The sequence below is a fragment of the Xenopus tropicalis genome, chromosome 2 (genome assembly GCF_000004195.4).
Source record: "Xenopus tropicalis strain Nigerian chromosome 2, UCB_Xtro_10.0, whole genome shotgun sequence".
In the NCBI taxonomy this organism is placed as follows: domain Eukaryota; kingdom Metazoa; phylum Chordata; class Amphibia; order Anura; family Pipidae; genus Xenopus; species Xenopus tropicalis.
Window position 1 is genome coordinate 69,813,562 of NC_030678.2, and position 24,425 is coordinate 69,837,986.

The 24,425-nt window shown below is 38.8% G+C and overlaps 1 protein-coding gene across 1 annotated transcript in view; it reads right to left on the minus strand.

The window, feature by feature from the left end:
• Nucleotides 1–24,425, minus strand: part of srpk1 (SRSF protein kinase 1) — a 77,587-nt gene that overhangs the window by 28,877 nt on the left and 24,285 nt on the right. Inside the window, exons 6-8 of the mRNA NM_001017351.2 lie at nt 14,309–14,396; nt 11,034–11,140; nt 8,025–8,190 (exon numbers count right to left, since the gene is read on the minus strand). Coding sequence (NP_001017351.1) covers nt 8,025–8,190; nt 11,034–11,140; nt 14,309–14,396 — 361 coding nt within the window. The remainder of the gene's footprint in view (nt 1–8,024; nt 8,191–11,033; nt 11,141–14,308; nt 14,397–24,425) is intronic.

Genomic DNA, 24,425 nt, shown 5'->3' on the forward strand with positions numbered 1-24,425 from the left:
GTAGTATGTGCCATTGGGTAAATACTTAAAATTGCTATTTTTAGTACTAAGGGCCATTCCCTGGGATTATACAATTCATGGTTCATACATGTTAGGTCACAACAGCCAATGAATAAAAAAAGGGGGGCCTTGACGTGGCACGTGAGCTTACATATTTTGGCCAAAGTGTGGTACTAACACCTCATTTTTTGTAAAAATTATTTTTAAAGGCAAACTAAGCGCTGGCAAACTTTCTTTCTCTTTGTGTATAATTAATGGCTTTTTATCGTTTATAGCAGCTGGTCAACTCCAGATTGTGGGTTAGACCGAGCGCTGGCACAATCATTGTTTTTCTAGCAGCTGGTCAACGCTACAGCGTGGGTTAGACCGAGCGCTGGCGATTTCTTTCTGTGTTTTGTGTACAAATTGTAGCCAAATTTTGCTTCTAGCTGCTATGTAGCCTTTAAACCAATGAATCACATTCATGTGTGTGCTAATGAGCTGGGGCTTAAAAGCTCCCTGCTTTTCCACTAAAGCCTTTTTGAGCTAAAGGTAGGTGCGCAATAGGTCTTACTACTCAGTCACATTGTTTGCTGGGGGACTTTATTTTAATTGCATCACAGACTCAAAGTCATTAGACAGTGTAGGACTCACGTACAATGAGGGGCCTTGACGTGGCACGTGAGCTTACATATTTTGGCCAAAGTGTGGTACTAACACCTAATTTTTTGTAAAAATTATTTTTAAAGGCAAACTAAGCGCTGGCAAACTTTCTTTCTCTTAATGAATAAAAAAAGCTCTGTCTTTTCTCAAAGGAAAAGATGTAAAAGGGCAATATTTACTGAAAAATACATTTCAGTTTGGTAAGATCTGTTGGTTGTCTCCTTTCTGGGGTATAGGTTTTTTTTAAGATTTTAGGAAGACCACCTCTAAATCATTACATAGCTATCAAGGAGCATGCCAGCACAGGCAACAACCAACAAACGGTGAGAACAAAAATAACTGGATAGAAATGAATTATTTGACAATTAGGGCCATAGGCTGCAGAATATTATAGTCTGAGGGCCAAAAAAAAGAGCAGAATAATGCTTTAATGTAATGTTCATGTCAATGTAGCGTTTTACCATGCCCCTTTTGAATACCATACACATCTTTTAAAGCCACACAGACTTCCATTAGAGACTATTTCCTTTACTAGAACGAGGCTACCTGCACATTGAGGTACAATAAAGAGAGGGGCAATGACATTTGCAAGTATAATTATCGAAAAAAACAAGATAGGATAAATGTAGTGCCAATTTCATGTTTATTATTAGCTAGAACAGATACTTCATATTAACATTATTCCTATTTTTTGTTATTATTTTGTTTTTATTATACAAACTCCCAGGTTGTGCAAAATGGCTGCCCTCACACGCCCATGTAAAAAGCCACAGGCATAAGATTTTTTTTTTTTTTTTTGGAAGGGGGGTGACTAAAGGTGGCCATACGTAAGCTATATTGCTACATTACTGCATAATTTGCTACCCACATGTATAACTCAGTTTATAAAAAAAAAAAAAAAATATATAAAAATACAAATTCCAGTACTTGCAGACACATCCGAGTAATGTACCAGGATGCAATGGTGGAACCAGCCTTTATTCCCCTTTAATTTGTACTTTACCAGACTGTTTCTATTTATAATCAACATTTTTACTTTGTTATTTCCATAATAAAGGATGATTGCAAAGTATGAAACCGTGTGCTGCTCCCTTGGCTCAGCTACCTCACTATTTCTGAGGAACACATCAGCTAGTTAAGCAAAGTGTCGAAACAGGCTACTGTGTCTATGTGTCTGCAGATTTAGCACCTTCCTCAAGTAAGTCTAGGTGCTAATTTTCATACTAAATGGTAGTTCAAGGTAGCCTTTATTATATATGAGGTAATCAGGTTTGTAATGCAGGCATTGTGAGACAGCTTCCCCATGCTTTAAGGGGTTGTTCACTTTTAAATTAACTTTCAGTATGATGTAGACAGTGCTATTCTGAGCCAAATTGCAATTTGTTTTACTTTTTGTAGATTCGGAGTTACAGATATTCAAATTGGATAGGTTGGAAAATCCATCTGGCTATTCATAGAAATTGTAAATATTTTAAATAATCAAATAACAGATCATTCAGCAACAAAATCACTGCATCTACATCTCACATGCCCTATGCTAAAACATTATAAATATGAATGTCAAGCATCTCCAGAACCGTTTGGTAATTGATATTGAGGAATGTAGCATGTGCATATGAATTTTCATTGCCTACACTATGCAAACTACAGAAACAACAAACTACCATACATTTTACACAATTAAAATGTGTAAATAGACAGTGCTCCCCTCTCTAATTCACTATGACCAGGTGGGTTTCATACCCGGCCGACAAGCTGCAGACAACTTCAGTAAAGCAACCAACTTAATCTCTCTAGCTCATAAAATGAATTCCTCCACACTACTATCCCTGGACGCACAAAAAGCATTCGATAGGCTAGACTGGAAATATATGTTCACAGTACAGGTATAGGACCCATTATCCAGAATACTTGGGACCAAGGGTATTCCGGATAAGGGGTCTTTCCGTAATTTGGATCTCAATACCTTAAGTCTACTAAAAAATCAATAAAACATTAATTAAACCCAATAGGATTGTTTTGTATCCAATAAGGATTAATTATATCTTAGTTGGAATCAATTACAAGGTTCTGTTTTATTTCTACATAGAAAAAGGAAATCAATTTCAAAATTTGGAATTATTTGATTAAAATGGAGTCTATGGGAGATGGGCATTCCGTAATTCGGAGCTTTCTGGATAACGGGTTTCCGGATAAGGGGTCCGATACCTGTACTAGAAAAGCTGAGACTCCCCAGAACGTTTAAAATAGGTTTAAAACAACTTAACACAAAACCAACAGCACAGGTAACAATCATGGGAACCCACTCAGACCGAATCGAGATACGCGGGGGAACCCGTCAAGGCTGCCCAATGTCCCCACTAATCTTTGCGCTCTCCTTAGGGTTTTGCCTGATTGTGTGGACCAGTGGCTCTAACATAAAAGGATTTCAAGTTGGCCTCACAGAATACAAGATCAGACTATTTGCCGACGACATCTTACTTGCTATCCTCCCCACAAACTTCACTACCAAACCTAATAGCCACTCTGGAAAAATTCCAAAACACCACGGGATACAAAATAAATCCAACTAAATCCCACGCACTCCCCTTACATATGTCGAAATCAGAATCAAAACTACTACAGCTGAACTTTGATTACAAGTGGGAAAAAGACGCGATAACCTACCTAGAATCAATCTAACCCCCTCCTACCAAACTCTCTACAGCGCCAATTACCCTAAACTAATAGAAAAACTCAAAAGAGACCTAATTACCTGGCACTCATACCACCTCTCCTGGTTCGGCAGGATAGCAGCAGTAAAAATGACCCTACTACCTAGAATATTATACTATTTTAGGACACTTCCAATCCAATTCCCAGAACAAACAGCAACGGCCCTACAAAAAGCCATAACAAACTTTGTATGTAACATAGTAAGTTGGGTTGAAAAAAGACATACGTCCATCACGTTCAACCATAATGCCTATATATAACCTGCCTAACTACAAGTTGATCCAGAGGAAGGCAAAAAAACCCATCTGAAGCCTCTCTAATTTGCCGCAGAGGGGAAAAAATTCCTTCCTGACTCCAAGATGGCAATCGGACTAGTCCCTGGATCAACTTGTACTAAGAGCTATCTCCCATAACCCTGTATCCCCTCACTTGCTAAGAATCCATCCAGCCCCTTCTTAAAGCTATATAATGTATCAGCCAGTACAACTGATTCGGGGAGGGAATTCCACAACTTCACAGCTCTTACAGTAAAAAAAAAAAAATCCTTTCCGAATATTTAAATTGAACCTCCCTTCTTCTAAACGGAGTGGGTGCCCTCGTGTCCGTTGGAAGGACCTACTGGTAAATAAAACATTAGAAAGGTTATTATATCATCCCCTTATATATTTATACATAGTTATCATGTCACCTCTTAAGCGCCTCTTCTCTAGTGTAAACAGACCCAACTTGGCCAGTCTTTCTTCATAACTGAGACTTTCCATACCCTTTACCAGCTTAGTTGCCCTTCTCTGGACCCTCTCTAACTCAATAATGTCCCGTCTGAGCACTGGAGACCAAAACTGAACAGCATATTCTAGATGGGGCCTTACCAGCGCTCTATAAAGGGGAAGAATAACCCCCTCCTCCCGTGAATCTATACCCCTTTTAATACAGCTCAAAACCTTGTTTGCCCTTGCAGCTGCTGCCTGGCATTGCTTGCTACAGCCAAGTTTATTATCTACAAGGACTCCAAGGTCCTTCTCCATTATGGATTTGCCTAGTGCAGTCCCATTAAGGGTATACGGGGCTTGCATATTTTTACATCCCAGGTGCATGACCTTACATTTATCCACATTAAATCTCATCTGCCACTTAGCTGCCCAGATTGCCAGTTGGTCAAGATCCTGCTGCAGGGATGTCACATCCTGGATAGAATTGACTGGTCTGCAGAGTTTTGTGTCATCTGCAAACACTGATACATTACTCATAATACCCTCCCCCAAGTCATTTATGAACAAGTTAAACAAAAGTGGGCCCAGTACAGAACCCTGAGGGACCCCACTGAGAACCTTACTCCAAGTAGAGAATGTACCATTAACAACCACCCTCTGTACCCGATCCTGTAGCCAGTTTTCAATCCATGTGCAAATGACTTCACTAAGACCAATAGACCTTAGTTTAGAAAGCAGTCGTTTGTGGGGAACGGTATCAAATGCTTTGGCAAAATCCAAATAGATTATATCTACTGCATCCCCACTGTCCAGCTTCTTACTTACCTCATCATAAAAAGCAATTCAATTGGTCTGACATGACCTGTCCTTCATAAAGCCATGCTGATTACTGCTCATAATGGCATTCTCCACTACATAATTTTGTATGTGATCCCTTAACAAGCTTTCAAATAACTTGCCCACCACGGATGTCAAACTTACAGGCCTATAATTGCCAGGCTGAGATCTTACTCCCTTTTTAAATATAGGAATGACATTCGCCTTCTTCCAATCCCTAGGTACCATACCTGATGAAAGCGAGTCTGAGAATATCAGAAACAAGGGCCACTGTAATTCTGCCCCTAGCTCTCTCAGTACCCGAGGGTGTATTCCATCTGGCCCAGGTGCCTTGTTTACATTTATCGTGTGTAACCCTTTAAGCACCATATCCTGTGCCAACCACTGTGAAGTTGGAGCTGAGGCAACAGTGCAGCTATTGGGTGGGACTTGGCCCACTGGCTCCTCTACTGCATACACAGAAGAAAAGAACTGGTTAAGCACATCTGCCTTTTCTGTATCCGCTGTAACCATATTGTTACTATAGCTCAATGGGGCAACACCCTCAACCTGCATCTTTTTACTATTAATATACTTAAAAAACTTTTTGGAGTTAGTCTTGGCCTCGGCCGCGATGCGCTCCTCATTTTCTATCTTTGCCTTCCGGATTGCTGTTTTACAACACTTGTTACAGTGTTTATATTCATTAAACGCAGCTACTGTCCCCTCTGACTTATATTTCTTAAAAGCTTTCCTTTTTCTCCCTATTATGTATGGGGAGGCAAAAAGCCCAGAATCAAAGCTCCAATCATGACCAAGCCCAAAACTCTGGGAGGACTGGGAATCCCTCACATATACCGATATTACCTAGCAAGCAGGCTCGAGGCCATGATAAATACACATAAACCTACAAAAGAGCCATGGAAAATGATTGAAAACCTATTTACAGCACCCCTACAACTAGCAAACCTATTCTGGATACCTAAATCGTCAAGAATAACCACCGCAGAATTACTACCAACTTCCAAACACGCACTAGACCTCTGGGACACAATAGCACACAAATCAAAATTGAGCCCCACCAACTCCAAATTCAGAACCATCTTTAACAACAAAGAATTCATACCAGGCTGCACCACCACGAATTTCAAACCCTGGATAGCTGCAAACTTGACTACGATAAAAGCCCTCGTACCAGAGCAAAAAGTCATATCCTTTCAGGAATGCACAGATAAGCATGAGATTCCAAACACTCAACTCTTTCAATACCTACAGATCAAACACTTTCTAGAAACAAAAATCAAAATGCAAATAAACCAAACATTCACATATTTCGAAAACATTTGCTATAAGCAATCCTGGCCAGAGCACCTGATCTCCCTGTTATACTACCAACTAGCGGCAGACACAACACCCTTACAACAACCATACATGACAAAATGGGAAAAAGATCTAGAGACCACAATACCAGAAAAAACCTGGTCACATATATGGACCACAGCAGCAAAACTTCGATTTGTGCAGTCTCAAGCGAAAGAGCATACAAGATCATATTTAGATGGATACTGGAGTGGTATCCGTGGGCCCAATATCTGGAGAGCCAGCAGACAGACAGATCTGAATAGAAATCGAAGAGAACCGGTAACTTCTACTCTCACCTGACCCCCACTTTTCCCCCTTCTCATCCCATTAACCCCACCTTTATATCTTTACCTAACCCACTACATCACATTCCTTAACCAATCAACCACAGATTATTAGAAGAAAGAAAATAAGCACAAAACAAATATGCTGTTAAGATTGTAATTTCTTTTATTGCAAATCATTAAGAAACAATGTTTGAAGGCAAATCAGATATGTTGATTGTACTGTTTTCTGTCTAACAAAAACCAATAAAAACTATCAAATTAAAAAAAAAATTGTGTACATAGGTCCTCTGCCTTTGGAAAATCCATGGGCTTACTTTTGATTTATATTACTTAAAATCTTATAGCCTGGCCATAGGTCCATGAGCTAAAGACAGTACAGGTATAGGACCCGTTATCCAGAATGCTCGGGACCAAGGGGTCTTTCCGTAATTTGGATCTCCATACCTTAAGTTTGCTAAAAAATCAATAAAACATTAATTAAACCCAATAGGATTGTTTTGCATCCAATAAGGATTGATTATATCTTAGTTGGGATCAATTACAAGGTACTGTTTTATTATTACAGAGAAAAAGGAAATCAGTTTTAAAATTCTGAATTATTTGATTAAAATGGAGTCTATGGGAGACGGGCTTTCCGTAATTCGGAGCTTTCTGGATAACGGGTTTCCGGATAAGGGGTCCGATACCTGTATATGCTTTCTTTTTGGCAGTTCCACTTACTGGAATGCTTCACACTGTAAAATGTTAGACAAACTAGTCATTACAGGTAAGCAGAGGGACTATGTTGGGAAAAGGGAAGCTTCCTATATAACTGCTTGACATTTTGCACCTCCAAACTAATTAAAAAGTTACTATGTCTCTATTTAACGCCGCTAGAATTAAACCTAGAAATGGGTTCCGCCGTTTTATCAGAATGTCTGTTTCCCAGTATTCTACCATGGCAGCATTGACCTGAATGACAACGGCAAGCTGAAAAATCAGTATGAAGTGTAAAATGCTGTCCCCCCTAGTATACTGAGCCTTCCTTTTCCTTTGAATAGAAAGTTGGTCTAAGAGCTGTCTACTGGGCATGCCTAACTCATTTCCATTGGAGCAGGAGGCAGCAAGCATGTGAAGTAGAAAGCTTTTTGACCAACATCCTATTCAAAGAAGGAAGGCTCAGTTATTAAAGGGGGATGGACCTCCATGCCAGATAATGAAGTAACAGATTTCAGCTGCAGGTTTTAGCTTTTTTCTTAGGAAAGACACCGGACTCAATGCAGGGAAAGGGGGGTTTCTATTTGGGGCTGTTAAGAGTCTTTTTAGAAATTTTAATATTAAAAGGATTACATATTTATTAAGAACTTTAGGTGTCATATTTGAGTGCAACAATACCATAAGCATTAGAAAATGAAACGAGAAGTTACTTTTAAGAGTGAAATTAATGTCAAGTAGTAAAAAGAAAAAAAAAAGTTGGTATAAAAAGTGAGACAAAGTAAAAAGAAGAAAGTACCTGCTGAACCAGATGGTGGAGGGGCACCAGAGCGTTGCCATTCCGTTGCTTCAGCAGCAAGCCGACGTATAAACGTCTCGCTGACAGAAAGTAAAATGTTTTCAGGTTTAATGTCTGTGTGGATGATCTGACACTTTGAGTGAAGGTAATCTAAACCCTGAAGAACCTAATTACAGAAAAAAAAAAAAAAAACATAAAACAACTGCAAAGATATTGCTTCCTTATAACAAGTCAGCAGAAACAAAGAAGGTTGATAATGTAAGAAGAGTTTGGTGATAAAGTAATGTGGCAAAGTAAAAATTAACATGTAAAAAAAAACAAAAACACATAAAAGATTGTTATATTCTTGAACGGACCATTTTTTTTTTTTTGCAGTAATATTGGTGTGTAGGCAGCCATCCTTTCAGAAGGAGCCAGCACTAAGTATTAGAACTGTTTATAACCTATCGTTTCCCCTACTCCCATATAACTGGAGGAGTCCAAGCCGGGCTTGGATTTCTTAAAGGAACAGTAACACCAAAAATGAAAGTTTTAAAGTAATAAAAATATAATGCACTGTTGCCCTGCACTGGTAAAACTGGTGTGTTTGCTACAGTAACACTACTATGATTTATATAATAAGCTGCTGTGTAGCCACGGGGGCAGCCATTCAAGCTGGAAAAAAGGAGAAAAGGCACAGGTTACATTGCAGATAACAGATAAGTTCTGTAGAATACAATAGTGTTTTATCTGTTATCTGCTATGTGCCTGTGCCTTTTCTCCTTTGAATGGCTGCCTCCATGGCTACATAGCAGCTTATTTATATAAATTATAGTAGACTTTCTGAAGTAAACACACAAATTTTACCAGTGCAGGGCAGCAGCACATTATATTTTAGTTACTTTTATACACTTTACATGGCAGTAGTTCCCCAGGAAGTGAAGAATATGGTTAGCCCCGTGTGAAATTTTAAAATTAAATTATAAAAAAATCTGTTTGCATTTTTGGATTCTGCTGGAGAAGCTCTATTAACAGATTAAAAAAAAAAAAAAACATTTTCCCATGACAATATTTCTTTAAGAGATTGAATTCACTGGAGATTCCTTATATTCTAGCAATCCCCAGTAATTTATGGGTTGCCTGCTAAGAGTTTTGTTTGCATCTAGTCTATATCAAGCCCGGACTGGCAATTTCTGGATTCCAGCAAATGGCAGAGGGGCTGCTTTAAAGGAACAGTAACAGCAAAAAATGAAAGTGTTCTAAAGTAATGGAAATATAATGTACTGTTGCCCAGCACTGGTAAAACTGGGACGTTTGCTTCAGGAACACTACTATAGTTTATATAAATGAGCTGCTGTGTAGCCACGGGGGCAGCCATTCAAGCTGGAAAAAAAGGAGAAAAGGCACAGGTTACATAGCAGATAACAGATAAGACACCATTGTATTCTACAGGGTTTATCTGTTAGCTGCTATATAACCTGTTCCTTTTCTTCTTTTGAATGGCTGCCCCCATGGCTACACAGCAGGGTTTATATAAACTCTAGTAATTGTTCTGAACAAACACACAACTTTTACCAGTGCAGGGCAGCAGTACATTATAGTTTAATTTCTTTAAAATATATACATTTTTTGGTGTTACTTTTCCTTTAAGTTGCCACAGACTGTCACTATTCAGTAGGCTGGTAGGGGGCTGTTTTGGCATCTATATTTTTGAAATGCCAAGGCCTATTTTGAATCACAATCAATGTGTGGCCTTAGAGGTGTTGTGCATTTTTTGCCTAAAATTCTGTTAAAGGACAACCAACCCAAATCATAATTAACCACAGTGATAAGGCCATCATAGCTATGTAACCTGCTAACACACCTTTTTCAGTGCTACATCATGCAGGCAACTCTAGGGAAGGTCTCTGCTTTAGAAATGTTATACAAATACATTTTAATGTGTGTGGTTTTCCCTCCAGTTTTACCAAATCATTTATTGGCTTTATTTTTGCTTTAGGCTAGTGTTGCATGCACACAGTGTTTTCCACTAAGGTGTATTTCACCACTCTGGCACATGCACTGACAGGCATTGCACTTGATGTGAAAAAGTATAGTTTTGCAAATGAATTATGATTGAATTATGAATTATTATGTTGAATGATGTAATATTTAGACAGCTATTTGATAAAAAAAAAATAATTAAGAGATTTTTTTTTGTGGATTTACTGGACTGATGCTACAATTTATGCCATTATTTTACATCTGCAGTAACCCACTTAAATTAATGGGACAATTTCAGACTGAGAATAACTTTTTGTGTAAAAGTGGTGTAAAAAGCAACAGTGCTCAATGCCAATTTTTACACAATATTTTTCTTACACACAATTGTACATATTACATTTTATACCATGGTACAGGTATGGGATCTATTATCCGGAAACCAGTTATCCAGAAAGCTCTGATTTACAGGAAGGCTGTCTCCCATAGACTCAATTTTAAGCAAATAATTATAAAATAGTACCTTGAACTTGAATCCCAACTAAGATATAATTAATCCTTACTAGAGGCAAATAAAAAACCTACCGGGTTTAATTAATGTTAAAATGATTTTAAGTAGGCATGAAGATCCAAATTATGGAAAGATCCCTATCCTGAAAGTCCCGAGCATTCTGCATTTTAGGTCCCATGCCTGTACTGTGTCAGTGTTTAAGGTTTTTTAGTACATAGATATATATGGTAGAAATTCAAGAAAAAAAAATCACAAATATGTATTTTTTTTCAGGCAAGTTTATTGAGGAGTTTTACTGCAGTTCAGCATATATACATCACAACAAATATGTATTATTTAATATTGTGCAATTGTTTAAAACTTACAACTGTATAGTTGCTATATTTGATAATTGATATAGTGGATATCATATGGGATTACAAAAAACTGACTTGGCTCACATAGGCCTAAGAGCATTAAGAAGCAGTAGACTCAAAAAAACTGTGGGAAGAAAATCGAGAAAACAAACATTTTGCAACATAAACAGAAGTTTACATTACCTGTCTGATGATGCTCTTTACACAAGGTAATGGAACCCCTTGATAATTTGATTTGATGATCCACTTCAACAAATGGTGTCCAAGTACCTCAAATACCATACAAACATCTGGGTTTATCGAAGTTAAGGCTGCACAGGAGAACTGCTCTTTTAATCATGCACACAAAACACTTTTGGCACATTCATTTAAGAAAACCAGTGTAGGGTTAAGGGTTATCTAATTGCTAATAATATACAGTGGTGTGAAAAACTATTTGCCCCCTTCCTGATTTCTTATTCTTTTGCATGTTTGTCACACAAAATGTTTCTGATCATCAAACACATTTAACTATTAGTCAAAGATAACACAAGTAAACACAAAATGCAGTTTTTAAATGAGGGTTTTTATTATTTAGGGAGAAAAAAAATCCAAACCTACATGGCCCTGTGTGAAAAAGTAATTGCCCCCTGAACCTAATAACTGGTTGGGCCACCCTTAGCAGCAATAACTGCAATCAAGCGTTTGCGATAACTTGCAACGAGTCTTTTACAGCGCTCTGGAGGAATTTTGGCCCACTCATCTTTGCAGAATTGTTGTAATTCAGCTTTATTTGAGGGTTTTCTAGCATGAACCGCCTTTTTAAGGTCATGCCACAACATCTCAATAGGATTCAGGTCAGGACTTTGACTAGGCCACTCCAAAGTCTTCATTTTGTTTTTCTTCAGCCATTCAGAGGTGGATTTGCTGGTGTGTTTTGGGTCATTGTCCTGCTGCAGCACCCAAGATCGCTTCAGCTTGAGTTGACGAACAGATGGCCGGACATTCTCCTTCAGGATTTTTTGGTAGACAGTAGAATTCATGGTTCTATCTATCACAGCAAGCCTTCCAGGTCCTGAAGCAGCAAAACAACCCCAGAACATCACACTACCACCACCATATTTTACTGTTGGTATGATGTTCTTTTTCTGAAATGCTGTGTTACTTTTACGCCAGATGTAACGGGACACGCACCTTCCAAAAAGTTCAACTTTTGTCTCGTCGGTCCACAAGGTATTTTCCCAAAAGTCTTGCCAATCATTGAGATTTTTTTAGCAAAATTGAGACGAGCCTTAATGTTCTTTTTGCTTAAAAGTGGTTTGCGCCTTGGAAATCTGCCATGCAGGCCGTTTTTGCCCAGTCTCTTTCTTATGGTGGAGTCGTGAACACTGACCTTAATTGAGGCAAGTGAGGCCTGCAGTTCTTTAGATGTTGTCCTGGGGTCTTTTGTGGCCTCTCGGATGAGTTGTCTCTGCGCTCTTGGGGTAATTTTGGTCGGCCGGCCACTCCTGGGAAGGTTCACCACTGTTCCATGTTTTTGCCATTTGTGGATAATGGCTCTCACTGTGGTTCGCTGGAGTCCCAAAGCTTTAGAAATGGCTTTATAACCTTTACCAGACTGATAGATCTCAATTACTTTTGTTCTCATTTGTTCTCTGTGTCAGGTAGCTCCTATTTAAGTGATTTCTTGATTGAAACAGGTGTGGCAGTAATCAGGCCTGGGGGTGACTACAGAAATTGAACTCAGGTGTGATAAACCACAGTTAAGTTATTTTTTAACAAGGGGGGCAATCACTTTTTCACACAGGGCCATGTAGATTTGGAGTTTTTTTCTCCCTTAATAACGTAAACCTTCATTTAAAAACTGCATTTTGTGTTCAATTATGTTATCTTTGACTAATAGTTAATGGTTTTTGATGAGCAGAAACATTTAAGTGTGACAAACATGCAAAAGAATAAGAAATCAGGAAGGGGGCAAATAGTTTTTCACACCACTGTATACACTGCATACAAGTGCAGATGTTTTACTATGTTACAGGGACAAAGTGTTTTGTATACAGGGGACAATGTTCATAGAATCAGAACACAAATGCATTGCAGACATGTTTAAGGGGTGTTTTTCCAAGCCCTAACAAACACCCTGTTTGTTAAGCCAGTGATGCCAAACAGGCAGAAGCTTCATGTTCAGCTGTGGACCTCATATGAAACTTTTGTCCACTACCTGCAGAAATATTTGTATGCTTGAACATAATAATATAGCATATGCATAGTACCGCAGTACAAAATATTTATAGTAATTTATGAACTCTATTGTGTCCAACCTTTCTGTCTAAATAAAACCTGCCTCACAGCTAGTTGGTCTCTAGAGGTAGGTGGAAAATCTAATCTGAAGCCACCAAATCCAATTTGCCTTAAAGGAGAAAAACTTTCAAGTGAACAAACAAACCCCTCCCCCTGGATCAGTGTAACCACTTAACCCTATACATTTTCCTTTGCAAATAAAGCCATCCAAAAATTTTCTCCTTTGTGCTGTCATTTAGTAACTGCTTAGCCAACGCATCATTCAGCACACAAGTTAAACACTTGGCTAAATTACCATCTGTTTTGTAAATAGATACAATAATGTAACTTTATGCGCTCAATGTTACTGATAAAATTAAAGAAAAAAGAAAGGTAAAAACTAAGTAAGCTTTATCAGAAAGGTCTATGTAAATACTGCTAAAAGCACTCACTGAAACACTGCACTATACTCTATCAAAAGAAACGCAGGATTTCTTTTCTCCTTTTTTGCACATTTGTTCTTTGGAATCTGACTAGAGACTGTGCAGGTCTCTCCTCTCTCTTCTCCTGCTCCCCCCTCCCATAAGGGCTCTGGCACACGGGGGAGATTAGCCGGTGGGATGGCAGGGGTAGGCAACTCGGGGAGATTAATCGCCCGCGAACAGGGAGTTTTATCGCGGGCGACTAATCTCCCTGTGTACCAGAGCCCTAAGAATTAATAAAACACATTGCCAGCTATTTGTTTAAGATTGCAACTGCCAGCTAAAATGGCAGCTGCAATCTTAAACAAATAGAGAAATCTTCTAGTGCTCTTTACTCTTTACTAGTGTGATAAAGTTTTCTGCAGAATAAATATAGTGTTCTAATGTGGTGAATACATTGGCAGTAAAATGCCAAAATTACTTTCCTTCTCCTTTAATGTATACTCGCTTTGTGTTGGTAGTGCCCACTGATGCAACTTGCTAGTGAAACCCTGGAACTATCACCACATAAATTAGCTTAGACAGGTGCAATGGTGATGCCAAAGGTTGTTAGGAGCATGTATTAGCACAAGGACTCTTTATTAGTTGTAATTTTTCCTCTGCTACAAAACAAAAACAGGCTGCTTAGCTTCCACTGGTTGACAAGACACAGAAAGATACTTTAACTTACTTTTAAAACCATGCCTACTTCTTTAAATATTTTTCATACAAGGATACGTGTCCCATTGGCTCCAGATATCTTAAAATCATCTAGAAGTTGCACCACTCTCTCACGGTTTGGATCGGTAGGATCAGTGTTACGTACCTGTGGTAAAAAAATAGGATATTTATATATGTTTATAACAAGTTAAATGTGCACAACAAAATATTTTTTGTTCTCTACCTTTGTACTTAAATTTGCATGGTTAATAATAGAAAAGGTAAGATGGGTGCAGCAAATAAAAGGTCCTGGATGCAGGAGTGAGCGAGGAAAAGAAATGAGGAGAAGAGAAGGTGGCCACATGCAGGCCAAAGGTTAAGTCTGAGGGTGTACTCAATTAATTAGAGAGGAGTGGTTTGACACTGAATGCTTTGCAAGGGAGAACAAAAATGTGTGAGGTCTGTGTATTATAGGTAGGCAGTGCAGGGATTGCCAGAAAGGAGGAGAACTTAGAGCAGGATAAGTCAGCATCATTTATAATTGGAGTGGGGTCACTTAATGGAGAACTAAAGATTAAAGAAGTAGGCTAGAAATGTTGTACATTATGTTTTGGGCTTCTGTACCTGTCCAAGGCAACCATAGCCCTTTAGCTGTAAAGATCTGTGCCTCTAAAGATGCCCCAAGTAGCTCCCCATCTTCTTTTCTGCTGATTCACTGCACATGCTCTGTGCTACTGTCACTTTCCTGAGCTTAGGCACTGATGCACAGTACACTATATATAATATATATGTGCCGACATAAGGACGATTAGTAAACAATACTGTTTATTAGTGCATGGCCTATTAAAGGAGAAAGAAAGGCTAGTAAAGAAATAATCTCATGCTGCAGGCATACCTTCAGTTGTCTTAATACTGCCCTTAAGTCTCCCCATATTTCACCTGTTCAGAAGATCAGAAGCCAAACAGGAAGAAAAAACACTGTGCTGTGTAAAAGAAAGTTCCCATAATGCCTCACTCCTGCACAGTCACCCAGTTCAAGTGAACATATTCAGTTAGTAAGACTATGAGTCAGCTTCCTGCTGATTGTCTCAGATCCACATTCCTAAGGAGGGGGAGTGAGTTCTTGGCATTCTTGAGGGAGGGGGGAGCAGGAGAGATCAGAAAGCTGCGTGTCTGTGGCACAGGAATTACAGACTTTTTCAGAGAACTCAGTGCAGCGTTTCTGTGAGTGCTTATGGCTGTATTTACCTTTCTGATGAAGCTTACTTAGTTTTTACCTTTCTTTCTCCTTTAAACCAGTGCAATTAAGCATCAGAAATGAATAATCAGTCCTGTAGCATCACCTTATGTGACAGACAAACCTCATTTTCTGCTGAATAATTTGCTACAGCTTCTCAACAGCTGCTCAGAGTGGCTGAGTGTGCAAGTGTCGCAGACACTGGGTGTAAAAGAGAGGGCAGTGTCTAGAGTGACTATATTGTTTTTATACACTCAGATATGTAAGGCAAGAGAAAAGATGCAGAGGGTGGAGAGAAACCAGTTAAATTTTGGTCTCATTGATTTTAGACAATGAGAAGACAAAAATGCAGAGCAAGACTTGGTGAGGGCGGGTCTAGAAAATGATACTAAAACCCAATTGAGACTTTGGGATGAGTCATCTGACTTAGACCAGTTGAGTAGATTAACAATAAAAAAAAGGGGGGGCAAGCATGGGACCTTGAGGTAATTCAACCAAGAAGAAGTTAAAGACAAAATGCAAGACACAGAAGGAATGATTAGAAATATAGGAAAAGGTTCTGAACACAAAATATGGAGCAGCAGGGAATGTAAACATAGTCAAAGGGTGAGCATAAGTTGCGCAACATAAAGAAGTAGTGGCCTTTCTATTTAGCAGCAAGCAGAACACTAGCTGCTCTCAGAAGTGTTGTTTCTGTAGAGTGGTAGTTTTGAAAAACTGTACTGTTGTGGGTCCTGCATGGAGTTAGATGAAAAAGTTTACTTTGTAAATATCAATAGTTGTAGGTAATTGTTGTATACGAAAAAACTTTCATGCAGATATGTTTGATCACACCCTGTTAGAATGGTTGTGCTTTTGTACAGGTGGTATGAAGGAATGGTTAAAAATGTTGTCCAAATTAGTGGTGATCAATCATTGTGGAATGTTGTAGAATTTCATGTTTAGAAAAAAAAATAAACAAAACAGTGTAAAAAGATACTGTAGAATATAGTAGAGACAATTTAGATTAACATTTTCAAGATTCTTGCATCTGGTGTTTCACATGTGGAGAAATAGTGTAAAAGAGGTAAAGCGTTAGCATTAGGAGATGGTGATCAGTTTTAGCACAGAGGTTAGAAAAAATAGTCAGTGCTATTGCCATCCTGATGTGTGGGAGTCATATTGCAGAAATATATGAAAAGAGAACGTTTAGAAGCTAAGTTGAGTACAGGTATGGGATCTCTTATCCGGAAACCCATTATGCAGAAAGTTCCGAATTACGGAAAGGCCATCTCTCATAGACTCCATTATAAGCAAATAATTCAAATCTTTACAAATTATTTCCTTTTCCTCAGTAATATTAAAACAGTAGCTTGTACTTGATCCCAACTAAGATATAAATAATCCTTACAGGAGGCAAAACAAGCCTAAATTACAGAAAGATTCCTTATCCGGAAAACCCCAGGTCCTGAACATTCTGGATAACAGGTCCCATACCTGTAATCATATAGAAAGTAGGAAAAAGGTCCAGGAGCGTGATAGATAATTACAACCAGCAGAGCAAAAGAGAAATAGACAAATCAAATTGACTTAAAAGAAAAGGTGAGGAAAGGCATTTTATCAATGCAATGTACAGTATTAAGCACTGCTCATGCACTAAGGTACCAACTACTCCAAATGAACTGTTGCTAAACTGAAGGCCACCATAGAAAAAGGGCAACTGGGTTTCAGCTAGGGTGATCCATGTTTCAGTAATTCCTAGACACAAAAAGGCACGGGATATAAAAAAGTCACAGCAGTAGCTATTGTTCCAAAAGAGCCTGGAAACAGAGGCCACCTTTTCTTGCTAAAAAGATTTGATATTACAAGAAATATTGCATTCAACACAAGTAAGTTTTATCTCTACAACATGTTAAATAAAAGAGATATAACAAAGATTCTTCTACAGAGGAATGCAGGGTCATCTTAAGGCCTTGGTTGGGCACTGGGCAAAAATCCAAATAGTGGTCCTGTATATCCTTGTCGCGTGTAGCGTGGCAAAAATGTTTTAAGCCATCCCCACTTTTGGTCACACCCGTTTAACCAAAACATAAACCAGACGTGCCAGAATAATTACTACAGAAAATGGATGAGCATATTAATCACAGACATGCCAATACAATATAATCAAAATAGTTAATGGGAAGAAAGCTAAAACGTGCCAGTATGATTAAAAAAGAAAATGAATACTACAGAAAATGGATAATCAGCATATTAACCCCAGCTGCATTAACTACACTTGCACAAGCAGAATACCAGTAGTGAAGTTTTATTTCCTTTCCATCTTAATCGGACCTGTCACCTTAAGAAATAATTCCAAATTGTTTTCTATTGTGGTTTTCAAGCAAAATAAACTTTCAATTGCAGCAAGCAGGCAGGGGCCATTTTGTGGACACTGTTATCAAAGCAGGCATTGCATTCTGCCAATATCTTGTTTCTGTATGGAGGAGGGAGGGGGAATGTGAGGAGGGCAGCAACATCTAAAAAGTTTTGAATTGAAAGTGAAAGTAACTGTCTGCCACACCTCTATGCCTGAGGCATAGAGGCGGGGCAGGCAAAATATGACTGACAGCTGGGATTTTTAAATGCTTTTATAATGGGTATGGATGTGGTAATAAAAAATGATTTTGGGTTTCATGTTTAATTTGAAAAGGGCTTTTATTATACACTTTAAACTTTTATAAATATACTCACATGGCTCTGGTCCACAAACATACACACAGGCACACAGTTCACCAAGTGGAGGACAGCAGGTGTTATCTTTCCACTTCTGTTTTCTACGCTACCTTTATACCACTCATCTTTATCCCCTCACTCTCTGCTGATATTCTCTCTCTTGTTGTCTCTCATTTTCTATTCTTGTCTGAATGCTTTCTTTTTTTAACTCTTTTTCTACCATTTGCTCCGATTTTACCTTTTTCAAATCTTAAGCTTTGCCCTTTTTCTCTGCCTGCTCTGCAATTAAGAACAAGCCCCACCCCCACTCACCAGGTCTCATTGATACCAATGAAATCTCCCAATTTCCCTGACAAGCTCCATGCATTAGTCAACATGCAGAGGTAACTACTTTTCCCTCTGATATTGACATTACACAACAGAGAGTTAGATCTGAAGTTACTATTAGGCCATTTTCTAAGTAACAGAGAAATCTCCTTAGCCCCCTCACTCCTCCCCCATGACCTCTTGCTAATCCCACTGACAGGTCAACACTATCTTTCTCCATAAAACTTACCCAACAACCCCCCCTTGCCTAGTTTACTATAGATTGAAAGCTCTTGTGAGCAGGGCCCTATCCGCTATTGTCTCCTAATAATATGTTTTGTAAATATTCAGAGCAGATGTTCGAACCTCAATAAGTTACTGACTGCACAGCAAGGGTGGGAGCTGCTAAGTGAGTGGAGCATGTTACATAGTTACATAGTTACATAGGGTTGAAAAAAGACCTGTGTCCATCAAGTTCAACCCATCCAAGTAAACCCAGCACACCTAACCCACACCTACCAATCTATACACTCACATACATAAACTATAAATACAACCACTAGTACTAACTGTAGATATTAGTATTAGTTCAAGAACTCATCTAGGCCCCTCTTAAAGGCATTAACAGAATCTGCCATTACCACATCACTAGGAAGGGCATTCCACAACCTCACTGCCCTCACCGTGAAAAACCACCTACGCTGCTTCAAATGGAAGCTCCGTTCCTCTAATCTAAAGGGGTGACCTCTGGTGCGTTGATTGTTTTTATGGGAAAAAAGAACATCCCCCATCTGCCTATAATCCCCTCTAATGTACTTGTACAGAGTAATCATGTCCCCTCGCAAGCGCCTCTTTTTCCAGAGAAAACAACCTCAACCTCGACAGTCTCACCTCATAGTTTAAATCTTCCATCCCCTTTAACAGTTTAGTTGCACGTCTCTGCACTCTCTCCAGCTCATTAATATCCTTCTTAAGGACTGGAGCCCAAAACTGCACTGCATACTCAAGGTGAGGCCTTACCAGGGACCTATAAAGGGGCAAAATTATGTTCTCATCCCTTGAGTCAATGCCCTTTTTTATACAAGACAGCACTTTATTTGCTTTAGTAGCCACAGAATGACACTGCCTGGAATTAGACAATTTGTTATCAACAAAAACCCCTAGATCCTTCTCCATTAAGGATACCCCCAACACACTACCATTCAGTAGATAGTTCGCGTTTATATTATTTTATACCAAAATGCATAACTTTGCACTTATCAACATTGAACCTCATTTTCCAGTTTGCTGCCCAGTTTTCCAATTTTGTCAAATCGCTCTGCAAAGTGGCAGCATCCTGCATGGAACTTATAGTTTTGCACAATTTTGTGTCATCAGCAAAAATAGAAACAGTACTCTCTATGCCCTCCTCCAGGTCATTAATAAACAAGTTAAAAAGCAAAGGACCAAGGACTGACCCCTGTGATCTAAGTGTTGCATGTGAAGAGTTAAGCAGGCGTTCAAAACCAAAACACTTTTATAAGCCACAGGGACACCAAGCAAAGCACATAGCATGAGTGCTAACTACCTGTCACTGCAGTTGAGGAAACCTAAATACAGGAACAGATGGGTTTAAGTGAACCATAGTCATTATCATCTACCTTAAGTTCTTGGCCCTCCTGGAACCCTTATTGGAAGATACATTTTCTGGAACAATGTCCCACAGCATGGTGGCTTAGTGAGTATCACTCCTGCCTTGCAGCCCAAAGTTTAATCCCAGCCAGGGAACCATTGGCAAGGAGTTTGTATGTTCTTCTTGTGTCTGTGTTTGTTTCCTCAGGGTACTGTTCTCCTCCCACACCCCAAAAACATACAGGCAGGTTAATTTGCTTCTAACCAAACAGACAATAGTGTGTGTAAATGTGATGGGGACCTTAGATTATAAAATACTCTGGGGCACGGACTGATGTGAATGATGAATAATCTCTGCAAAGTGCTGCAAAAATGTGTTGGCGCTATATGAATAACCGAAAATAAGAAATAAATAAATCTACTGATTAGTGCACAGTAGATAATTAACAGTGGAGTATGTATTTGTTAAAATCAAAGGCTTTTTGATGTTATTTTCCAGAATGGGTTGAACTAGGTACTGATAAAAGCCAATATAAAGGAAGAAGCGATATAAGGGGATCATATTAATAATCGCAGGTCCTTCCAGCAGACTCAAGGGCATCCATTCCAATAAGGAGAAAGGAGGTTACATAAAATATATAGAAATGTTTTTTTGCAGTGAGCTGTCAAGTTATGGAATTCTCTCTCTGAATCAGTTGTGCTGGTAGATAACAGATAGCTTCAAGAAAGGGATTGGATGGGTTTTTAGCAAGTAAGAAAATACAGTGTGTTAAGTTGATCCATAGACTGGTCTGACAGCCATTGGGGAGTCAGGAAGGAAATTTATTTCCCTGAGACGAATTGGAGAGAGTGTTTTTTTTTTTTGCCTTCCTCTGGATCAACTATCAGTTAGGCGGGTAGGCAGGTTTCTTACAGACACAGAAAGTTAACGGTGATGGCCGTGTGACTTTTTATAGCCTCAATTATTATACAGTCATATGAAAGTTTGGGAACCCCTCTCAGCCTGCATAATAATTTACTCCACTTTTAACAAAAAAAGATAACCGTGATATGTCTTTCATTTCCCAGGAATATCTGAGTACTGGGGTGTTTTCTGAACAAAGATATTTAGTGAAGCAGTATTTATTTGTAAGAAATTAAATCAAATGTGAAAAACTGGCTGTGCAAAAATTTGGGTAAGTTTGCTAATTTGTATGCATGTAACTGCTCAATACTGATTATAGGTTAGATTAGCTTGTTAAGCCTTGAACTTCATAGGCAGGCGTGAATTCATGAGAAAAGGTATTTAAGTTGGCCAGCTGCAAGATGTGTTTCTGTTTGACTCTCCTTTGAAGAGTGACAGCATAGTATCCTCAAAGCAACTCTCAAAAGATCTGAAAGACTAAACTAAAGAATGTTCAGTATAATGGTTTAGGGCAGTGATCCCCAACCAGTGGCTCGTGAGCAACATGTTGCTCACCAATCCCTTAGATGTTGCTCTCAGTGCCCCTAAACCAGGTAGTTATTTTTGAATTCCTGACTTGGTGGCAACTTTTGGTTGATTAAAAACAAGATTTACTACCAAATAAAGCCCCCTTGTAAGCTGATAGTGTGCATAGAGGCTGCCTAATAGCCAATTTAAGCCCTTATTTGGCACCTCCATGAACTTTATGATGCTTGTGTTGCTCTCCAAGTCTTTTTACATTTGACTGTGGCTCATGAGTAAGAAAGGTTGGGGACCCACAATAACAGAAGCGGAAGTCGAAATAGCAAAAAAAAGCTTCTTAAGCTCCCCAAAACACCTGGCCCAGATGGTTTCCCAGCCTTATACTATAAGAAACTCTCCCACATCCTCATTCCGCATCTGACAAAAATGTTCAACCACCTTTTAGAGGGAGATAAATTTCCAGCCCAAACTCTAATGGCTTCAATTATACCTATTCCTAAGCCAGACACAGACTTGACAGAATGTAAAAACTATCGACCAATTTCAATTTTGAATTTGGACATAAAAATATTAGCTAAAGTTTTAGCTAATCGTCTTAGCACAATTTTACAACACTTGATCCTGAGAGATCAAGTGGGATTCGTCCGAGGGAGACAGACAGACGCTATAAGGAGATTAATTCGACTCACAACCTGGGCAAACAAAACCAAAACTCATTCTATGATCTTGAAGCTAGATGTAAAAAAAGCCTTCGACTCTTTGGCTTGGCCCTATCTGAACTACACCTTACAAAAATGGGGAATGGGGAAAAACACTATATGATAATCCTACAGCTAAAATCCATATTGGGCCATACACCCCTTCATTCGCTATAGAGAGAGGTACACGTCAGGGGTGCCCCTTATCCCCCCATTGCTCTTCGATTTAGCACTAGAACCATTGGCCATAGCCATACGGAACAATCCAGATATCAAAGGCTATAGCCAGGGCGACCAATACCATAAACTCAGTATGTTTGCAGATGATATTACACTATTTATCACTCGACCATTATTATCATTGCCCAACCTTTACTCAGTCTTACACAGCTTTAGTTCTATCTCAGGCCTCACGATAAATCACGCAAAAACAGAAGCACTAAGCATAAATTTACCACACGAACAAAATTACTGACCCTTAATTTTGAATTTCAATGGAACAAAAACCATATAACGGTCTTAGGAATTAAACCAACCACATCATTTGAATTACTATATTAAGCTAATTACCCTAAGCTGTACGGTAAAATAAGTAAACTTCTGGAAGACTATCATATCATACATCATGGATAGGGAAAATAACAGCAATAAAGATGGTTTTACTCCCAAAGTTACTTTATCTATTTAGAGTTCTCCCTATCCCAATTAAGCGAACAGATCTAAAAAAAAAAATGGAATCATTGATATCTACCTTTATCTGGGCTAAGAAAGCCCCTAGAATAAAGCTTAATATATTACAAAGGTCAACTACTGAATGTGGCCTTGGACTCCCAAACTTCTGGAAATATTATATAGCCGCCCAATTGACACACATCCCCTTTTTACACACTAACGATATCTCCCCCCTATGGGTGCACCTAGAAAATAATATGGAAGCCCCTTATACTGCTGATTCTTTACTTTGGACACAAAGGAAACATAGGCCATTTATCACTAGCCCCACTTTGCGACATTCCTTGGCAATCTGGGATACTTATACCCCGGGACACCAAACCTGCTTATTCCAATGGTGGAAAACCCAAAACCTAGTGAGAGTTAAGAACCTACTTACGGTGAGAGGTCCATTTACACTTGAATATTTAAGAGAGAGGTATAAACTTCCAAACCACGAATATTTTCGTGTATGCCAAATACTCCATTTTGTAGCACAATGTTGGTTTTACACCTCCGAAGGCTATAATAATTTTATATCAGCATATTAACTCCCCAAAACAACTACTAGATCTCCACTATATTAATGCTTGGAATAAGGAACTAGGTAGGACACTTGAGGACTCTGACTGGAAGAAACTATGGGAAAATACACGGAGAAGCTCAAACAACACTATCCTATTGGAAGCAGGCTATAAAGTGCTCTTTTGATGGTATCTCACACCAAGGAAACTAGCACATATCTACCCTAACACTAGCGAGAACTGCTTTAGGGGGTGCCCTGCATCAGGGACTATGGCTCATATATGGTGGACATGTCCACAAGCAACTAGATACGGGTATACAATTTGATATTTGCAGTTAAACTACAAAAAGACCCCTATGTCGCATTAATGGGAGCACCAGCTCAAGAGCTGACAAATACACGAAGGAGACTAGTTAACCAAATATTTCTGGACGCCAGACAAATCTTAGCGAGATCATGGAAATCTCCTTCTATAAACTATAGATTACTTAAAGTGATACTGACACTAAAAAACTACTCTTCAAAATCTGAAAGTACATAAAATGTTACCTATAGGTCATGTTGATCGTTTTTCACTGATATGGCTGCTTTTGTAAGTAATTGTTACTTGAAGTTCCTAAACCTGACCGTTTTGCCAACCTGACTGTCCCTTCTCAGCCTGTCAGTTAGAGCATCTTATGCTAACGGCCTCCTGCCAAAATATGGCCACATCCTTATAGAAGGACATGGGGGATCTGATAGGTAATGTAAAAGCATTGGGCAAATACTTCTAAGGAAAAATTATAAACAGCATAAAAAGACAAAGCTATGATAGTTGTAAAAAAGGTTTAATTTCTGGTGTCAGTATCTCTTTAAACCCAAAATTGATTCGATATTTACAAACGAAAAGATAACAAGTATCGCTTTCGATAAATACCCATTGTTTCTTAAAATTTGGCAACCATGGATAGACTATAGATTTGGAGGGACCCTCCCTACTCAATTAT